At 33.2% G+C, this 8,934-nt stretch overlaps 1 protein-coding gene across 1 annotated transcript in view; it reads left to right on the top strand.

The window, feature by feature from the left end:
* Positions 1 to 1,528, top strand: part of LOC110033930 — a 15,326-nt gene extending 13,798 nt beyond the window's left edge. The window contains exon 4 of the mRNA XM_020738109.1: positions 1,227 to 1,528. Within this exon, the coding sequence (XP_020593768.1) occupies positions 1,227 to 1,361 (135 nt within the window). The 3' untranslated portion in view covers positions 1,362 to 1,528. The remainder of the gene's footprint in view (positions 1 to 1,226) is intronic.
* Positions 1,529 to 8,934: the final 7,406 nt, after the last annotated feature.

Genomic DNA, 8,934 nt, shown 5'->3' with positions numbered 1-8,934 from the left:
TGGGTGATCAAATTATTAAATTATGTGAACGATTTAGATATCTCGGTTCTGTTGTTCAAAGTAATGGTGATATAGATGGGGATGTTAATAGTAGAATTCAAGTTGATTGGTTGAAGTGGAGGAATGCTTCAAACCTTTTGTGTGATAGAAAAGTACCTCTTAGACTGAAAGGAAAATTTTATAAGAGGGTGGTGAGACCTGCAATGCTTTATGGCGCTGAATGTTGGCCTTTAAAAGAGAAGCATAGTACTAAGTCAAGTGTTTGCCGAAATGAGAATGATTAGGTGGATGAGTGTTTTTACACTTAGAGACAAAATGCGAAATGATTATATCCCTGATACGGTTGGTGTAGTCCCAGTGACCGACAAAAGTAGAGAAAGTCATCACATTAAACGTTGACTATCTGATGATCTGATTAGAAGAGTAGATGTTTTAGATTCGACTTATGTTAAGAAATGTATAAATAGGAACAATGGAGAAAAAGGATTCATGTAGCCGATCCCATGTAGTGGGATTAAGACTTTGTTGTTGTTGTATTGGCTTTTGGCACCAAAGTGTTATAAATATAAATATCAAACTTTAGGCGCTAGATATGTAAATAGAAAGGAATTGTGTGGTATGTATGCAAATTTCCTTTTATTTTAAGATTGTCTCCCGCTTTCAACTTTCCCCTTAAGCCCTTGTGTGGTTATTATTCATCCCCAATAGAGATTCTTCCTGATGAGAACGAGTAAGATGATTATTCATCTGAGCATTTGACCAACCACTTCTCCAACCTCTACCTCGTATCTCTGGCTGAATGCTGGATGTTTGATTCTTAAAATTATTGATTTCTTTTCTTTTATAGAGCTATATATGATGCCAGGTGTGAAAAATTTAATACAAATTTGATCTTAAATTTAATAGCCATCAAATTTGAAAGTCAAAGTTTGATACTTAGACTTGTAACACGTTGGTGTCATAAACCCATGCATGAAAAATGTGTCATTCACTTTTAAAAAGGTTGCAATAATGTCATTTTGAATGTATTGTTAAAAGATTTTAGGGGTTTACATGCAAATATGAATGTTTTTGTGTTAGATATGTATATGCACAAGAATTATGTGGTATGTATGTAAGTGCCCCCTCAAACAAAAGAGATGCTCCACTCATCCTTGATAGCATTTCTTCAAGTATTGAATTAATTGTTTTACTTATAATCAGTTGGATTTGATTGAAATACGCAGAGGCAACGTTGCTCGGGATCAGCTGGTGAAGATATTCCGCTTCAGGATTTCATCCAGAAACAGAGGGCCTATTTTGCTGAAGTTGATTCGTTTGAGCTGCCCGAGGAGGAGGTCTCAGAAAGCGAATTAGAATGATAAATTTGCATTTACAACTCAACAATTAGTATAATGCAGCAAATTTGGTATTATGTAAGTAGTCGAATTAACTAATCCGTGGTCCACGTTGTAATTTTCTAATATCTTGGCCAGCACTGATATAACGTAATATTTGATTGTAAATGTGTAATCTTCTTTTCTTGAAATGCAATTGAAATGCAAAGTTCACTTTTCTCTTGAAATGCAAAGTTCACTTTTCTTTTTTTTTTTTTCCCCTCAAGGCTGCATCTGTCCTGAAATTTATATACGTAGTGAATTTAAACGATCCTTGCACATGAGAGTAGTAAAGTTTAGGGAAATTTATATACGTAGTGCACAACTTAAATATCTCACCTCTAAAGTGCTTTAAATTTATTCATGAAAGTCGCTCTTATAAAGGGATATTATTGTTGTTTTTGATGTGATATTAAAGATTTTAATGTTGGGTGTGTAAATGTGAAGTTTAGGTGTGAGATGTGCAATGTAAATGACCGCAAGTTGCACAATGAATATTCTTTTGCAATAATACAAATGAAAACATCTTTTATGCCCCTATATGATATTAATTTAACAATGCAAAGTATTCCTTAAATTTAATTTCCAAATTGCAACTAGCTTTAAAGGTATTACATGCTTGAAAATTTTTAACAACAGAGTGAAAATTTTGGTGTTAGCATTGTACGAAGACATATACACACATGATAACTTCAAAAGAGGCACCAAGTTTTTTATATTAATGATTGACGAGAGAAAAGATTCATAGGACCCGATTCAATTAACATAATTCATTGTATAAGAATATAGATGTCCGCTACTTTTAGTTGTAGAAGACAAATTAAAGTATTAATTTTTAGTTTGATCCTTTGTGTATGTGATGGAGAATTATCATGATGATTTGGAGATGAATGTGTCAATGCATTGTTGTTAGTGTCGCAAATAGATTGGCGATGATGAGATGAATATTAAGTTATAACACTTAGGCAATGACGACAGGGTGATAACAATCAAGTGGTCATAGTTGAATGACGTTGATTTGACAATAATAAGTAGAATATGATAGTTGGATAATAATAATTGGATAACCGTGGTTAGGCAAAGCAGTCATGCAATGGTGGTTCAATTACAACTGAATTGATGGTGATCGTATGCATCAATTGTCATGTAAAAGGCTTTTGTGTTTTTCAAATTTGTAGGCTATAACTAATTTCAAATCCCTTTCATATGAAAAATGGGTTTATTTATAAGTTTTTAGAAATAAAATTTTAATATATTTAGCCAAAATCTTAAACACTTCATAGGATAGTTTATATTAATTCTATTGATTATTGAATGTTTATTAAACATTGGATTTCTCTCATCAAAATCTCCCAATTTGATTGTACAATGCTTTTAAGATATTGAGAAAAATATTAAGTTTTCAATTATACTTCAAGTGTTGGATTCTCATTTGGACTTGGATTAAAATATTTTGTGTTGTGAAATGTTCTTATTGAAACCTTCATTTAGAATATAAATTTGTTAAATTTAGAATTTGAATAACTATGAATTTAACTCTACTTATTTTTAAATAAAATATAACATTGAGATTCGTTGCGTGCCGGAAGATTCACAACAGTAGAGTGATAATTTAATGTTTTAGCGTTGCAAGAAGATTCAACATACACAAATAATTGAAAAGTGGCATGAGGAAACATCTAGATTTTTTACATTAAAAAACAGAAGGGAAAATATCATGGATCCTAGCCCATTCAAAGTAATCCACTAAGTAATTATTGGTAAGTAAGTTCACTTTTCTCTAGAATCAGCGAAGGTAGAATTAGAAAACTAGTGATCACACTTGTATATTAGTAGTATAGCAATAATAGTCATAATTAGGCTACAAAGAAAATGAATCTTGGCTGTAATAATGGAAGTTAGCCACAAAAGCCATAATTGAATCAGTCAGCCACATAGGTCGTAGTCGGTGACTATAGTAGCTTCAGTTGGTCACAAAGGCAGTAGTTAGCGACTGTAATAGCATCATTAGGCCCCAAAGATGGTAAGTGGCGACTAAAATAACGTTAGTTGGCAATAGAGGTCGTAATCCTTGATTCCAATATTGTCAGTTGGCCACAAATGCCGTAGTTGTAAGTTGCAATGGTGCTAGTTGTCCACAGAGAACGTAGTCAGTGACTATAATAGCATCAGTTGGATATAGAGACTGTAGTTGGAAGCTCTAATTTCCACATAAGCCATACTTGGTGACTTTAATAGTTTCAATCGGTCATAGAGGCTATAGTTAGTGATCGTAATATTGTGAGTTGGCACAGAGGCTATAGTAGCATCACTTGGCCATAGAGGCCATAGTTAATGACTTTAATAGAGTCATTTAGGGGTGCAAATGAGTCGACATGCTATGGGAGCCGACTCAATCTCGAGTATTTAACAAGCTCATGAGCCGAGTTTATTTAGCCATGGCGTCGAGCTCATTTTGGCAAGACTCGTTGGCTCACAAGCCTGCTCAATTTGCCCACAACTAGTCGTTTCAATGTATTTTTTGGTGACCTGTTGATACACCCTATTTTCAAGTGCATTCACATTCTAAGGCCTCACACAAGTGTATGTGTCGTATTAATAATATCAAATTTTGAGTTCAGAATATCGATCCCACAGGGAGTGAGGGAATTAGACTTAAGGAAAATTTCTAACCTACTAGGTTTAGTTCTTAGCTTGTAATTGAAATTAAGAAAGGTTCTACAAACTACTCCTCCTGCTGAATTGCAATCTAGTTTAAAGGTGAACTCCTATAGAAATCTTACTTATTCCAATTAGATTGGGATTAATCAAGTTATAAAGCTACCTTTCCTTGGAATGATTTAAGTGGTAGTGTAGAAAATGTAAAGTGTCAATTGGTTATAAAGTGAATGTGGCTAGTGACAAATATGAGCAACTTTTTTCTTTACCCCTCTCTTGAGTGCGTAAAGAAGTTTGGTTAAATTGGTTTTACTTCCTTAAAATTTACATCAACTTGAACCCATCAAAGACTATATCCTTAAAATTTACATCTCCCTACACAGTACATGCACCATACCCTATAGATCAATGTGAATAACTTAGTTGTTCTACCAAAATTCTCTCGAGTCATTATGGGTCACAACACATTTTAACGAATCATTTGGTCAGAATGAAAATTAAATGAAATTCAAAACATTATTCACCACCTTCAAGTTTAAAAACCAATTTTAGAACCACTTTGCACTCCTACACAACCTACTCAATTGTTACAAGGAAAAGTAAAAAAGGTATACTTAGAAAATATGAAGAGCACCACAAAAAGCATAATTTGAAACAAGAAAGTCTACTAAATAATTGTGTTTACAGAAATACAATAAGAGAAAAACACAATAATTAGTTTTTTCTATCATTTACAAAGCTCTAAAAATGCTCCTCCAAGGATTTCCTGATTCCTTGCTGCTTTCCGGAATATTCTCCCCATAATACAACTCAAATTCCTCACCAAATGATCAATGAAACCTATCCTATTCTTTTCTACGAAAAACCTATAAAATTTGGCAAAAGTAGTATTTTAAATTTTGAAAATACAAGACCAAATCGATCTTATATCATTAGTAGTTTAAATAAAAGAGCTTAACATCGCAAGCAATGCATCCATCCTGAAAAATGAATATATGATCCCGAAAATATAGTTGTGCAAAATTTATAAAGTTGACTCCGCTTTGCAACGATGCCAAAAACTTGATGCGTTATTTTATGAATAAGAAATTTAAGTAATTTATGTTGGGATTCTATGCAAGTATACGTATCGTTATCAAGTAATACAAGACTTTCTGTTCAAGCCCCAAATATCGATCTCGCTAGAAAAGTTTAAATTCAAAATGATAAATTAACTTGGAAACTCATAGCAATAAAATAAAAATACTGCACTAATTTCAAATATTTAAGGTACTATCAGAACTAAATTATTAACTACTAGCGAAGGTTAATTCTAGAGATTAAGGTATTTGGTTTGAGAGAATAAGACTATATTTTTCCATTGTAAGTAAAGGAATTTGTATTTTTGAAGTATTAAGAATTGTAGAGTTTCATGTAAGAAGAAAAGAATGAAACTTTATGAAAAATCTTCAAAGATAATATGAATTTATAAAGTGAAGGAATGTGAAAAGTTTTTAACTTTAAAAAGAGGATAGTGAAGTTCAAAATCATTAAAGACTATCCAGATATAGTAATCCTCACATGAAAAAGAAAAAAAAAGAGAGAAATGATTGAAAATGATGTTGAAAGAAAAGAAAAAAAAAGAAAAGAAAAGAAAAGAAAAATATGTGAGGAGAAGTTTGAGGAGATACCTAATAAAAAATTGGTTTCACTTAAATCAACTTAAGAAAGAAGGCTTGACTACATTCTCTAAACTTGTATTTAAGTATTAACATATTTATTAATAAAGTTTCATGAAGTTCTTTTTCATATGAATATTCCAAGTGGGTTTAATATGACAATTTGTAATTTTCCTTGAAAAGAATAGAAAATCAGAAATCTTAGACTTGACTGTTAGATATTCTTATGCCTCTAATAATAACTTGAGTTATTTTTAAATTTTTCTTAATTTATGCTATGATATTTAGTAGACCAAAATATGAAAATATAGAAGTTAAATTCTTTACTATAAGTTATATTTTTATGTAGTAAAAAAGTTACTTGAGGATAAGTAACGTTTAAGTTTGGGTAATTTTGATGCACAAAAAATATATGTACTTTTAGACCTAAATTTTATACTCATTTTTGGTGATATTGAGCTTTAAAGGAAAGTATTTTACATGTTTTATTGCAGGTTGATGATTTTTAGCACTTGAAGCAAAAATGATGGAATTTAGAGTCGAAATGGTGTTTTGGAAGAAAAACACAGCGTCGACGGCGCCAGCATGAAGGAGGAGTCCAGAACAGCGGGGGCGTCGATAGCGCCATTTGACAGAGAGCACAAGAAATAAATCGGACCACGGGTACCGACGACGCCATCTTGCTCACCGACGACACCATTATGGGCACCAACGACACCATCGTGGGCCCCGACGACACCAATGTCGGTGCTGGGAAAATTTCTAGAAGATTCAATGAACTTGGGCTCTTTTTGAAGATTTATTGGATACACCTCTTGGAAAACCGACATTATGCTTTATTTAGAGCAAAAATTGATCAGAGAAAAGGGGGGCTAGGGGAGAAAAGGGGGGCTAGTGTGTCATTGAGTTTTCTTGAGTGTTCCATTGTGTGTATTGTTTAGTGTGGTGAGTCTAAGGATTATTTCTCCTAAGAGTTGTTAGAGAGGGAGAAAAGTGAGAAATTTCTTCTTCCCTACATCTTTGAAGAGAGAATCAAGAGTCTTGTAAGGAGAAAAAGAGTCCAAGTGAGGCTACAAGGGATTTGCTTTTGAGGAAGAGTTAAAGATAAGTAGTGTTTGTTTATTATTGTTGTATAAACTTTACTTTATTTTTGAAATTTGTATTTTGTCATATCTTTCTCATGAGATCTGAGTAGTTTTCTTTGTCTTTTTCCATACTTTGAGATATGGTGAAATAAAGAGATAATTTGGATGTGACAATTTTAAAATATAAAATAAATTGTGATGATTTTTCACTCCGTTCTTACTTTACTTTTTGATTTGTCCAATTGAAATTTTAACATCTATTGTGAAACATAATATCCGGGAAATGGAGTATGAGTTTTATAACAAAGTGAGAATCACATTCGATTCCATGAAGGAGTGTTTTGTTCATGGAATTGGGTGCAAATAAATAGGGAAATATATATTATTGGGTGAATAATTGGAGATTCTAGGGTGATGGACAAAAATCTCCCATTTAGTCTTAGTGTTTAAGAACTAAAGCGAGAGTTAGCCTTAAGGGGAAGAGAAGTTGAAGCTCTAGAGTAAGGGCCAGTATCCTTTCAGCCTAACCACAGATTTAAAGACTAAACCTGAGATTAGCCAACAATTCTCTATAACACTTAACAAATGGTAGAGAATTAAAATTGCTCCTATTTGACACAATACAAATTTAAACCATTTATCTCTCTCATTTAACCAAAAACTCATTATAGTGGGAAAAATACTTTCTCATATTAGATAACTTCATCACATAAACATAGTTTGGTAGTTATTATTTATCTTTGCTTTACAGTTTTGCTAGTAGTTGATAAATTAGTTCTGATAACACCTTAAATATTCAAAATTAGTGTAGTAGGTTTTCTTTATTGTTGTGAATTTCCTAATTTAAATTTCCATTTCAAATTTAAACCTTCCTCGTGAGATCGATATTTGGGGCTTAAACAGAAAGTTCTATATTACTTGATAATGATACGCATACTTGCGTAGAATCCCAACATAAATTGCTTCAATTTCTTATTCATAAAATAACAAACCAAGTTTTTGGCATCATTGCAAAGCGGAGTCAACTTTATTAATTTTACACAATTATAATGTCAGCGATCAAGAGCTGCAAAATGCTAAAGACCAATCAGACCTGGGCACATTGGATGGGTGTAATGGGTTTAGATTTAAGGGGGGTGGCTCTCAGTTTTAGGGTTTTTTGGCCATTAGGCCAGCCGACCAGAGCAGAGGAGGTGGTCAGGCAGCCAGGCGAGCCAGTGGGAGGGTTAATGATGATTATCCTCTAATGGTATGACATGATGGAAATGATATTTTAATTTAGGCCAAAAATGGGATAAGATCCATTAAATTAAGGGACCATTGGTCCATAGCCCATGTAGGGTGGGTTAGGTGAGTCTAGCCTGGTCACTAGGGTCCACTTGGTGGCTGTAGTGGCTTTGGTTTGATTAATTTGGCATGACTTGGACAATTTTGGTGCATGGGTTCAATTTGGGTCAAATTGGCTTGAAGTTGGGTTTAGGCTGGGCTATCCATGATATTGAGCTAAATTGATTGAGCAACTTTGTGTATATGATTGTCACAAAGAGTTTAGAAAAGATTTAGAGTGATTTTGAATTGGTTTGAAGGTTTTATTTGTAGGAATTTGGGCATTTGGTCAATTTTGGGGGTGTTTGGTTAGACTTGGGTTTGAGTTGGGCTAGAGTTGAGTTATGGCTCAAATAATGGTTCAATTTGATGTGAGTGATTGTCATGAAGTGTTTTGGATAGAAATTGGGTGGAAATTTTGAGGTTAGGGAGTTCAATTTAATTGAATTTGGGGACATGGTTAATTTGGGACAAAATTGGGGGTTTTGGTCCAAGTTGATTTTGAGTAAAATTGGGGCTAGAACAAGGCTAATTGAAGGTTCAAATTGATTTGTGTAAATGTTGTGAAAAGTTTATGATGCACAATTGGGGCAATTGTATAGATTTGGGTGTTCAATTCAGTGAGATTTTGGGTTTTGGGTCAAATTGGGGCTTTTTGATTTGGGTTGAAATTGTATTCCAATATGGGTCAATTGGGCTTGGATTTGGTTTCAATCAAGCTTGGACATGATGAATTTGAGTTTAGAATTGAAATTGGGGAAGATTGGGATCAAATTGATGGACATTTGGGGTGAATTGGGAGTAATTGAGTTTTTAAAGACAATTTGGGGT

Source organism: Phalaenopsis equestris, unplaced genomic scaffold (genome assembly GCF_001263595.1).
Source record: "Phalaenopsis equestris unplaced genomic scaffold, ASM126359v1 Scaffold001309, whole genome shotgun sequence".
Lineage (NCBI taxonomy): Eukaryota > Viridiplantae > Streptophyta > Magnoliopsida > Asparagales > Orchidaceae > Phalaenopsis > Phalaenopsis equestris.
This window is presented reverse-complemented; position numbering and strand designations above follow the sequence as displayed.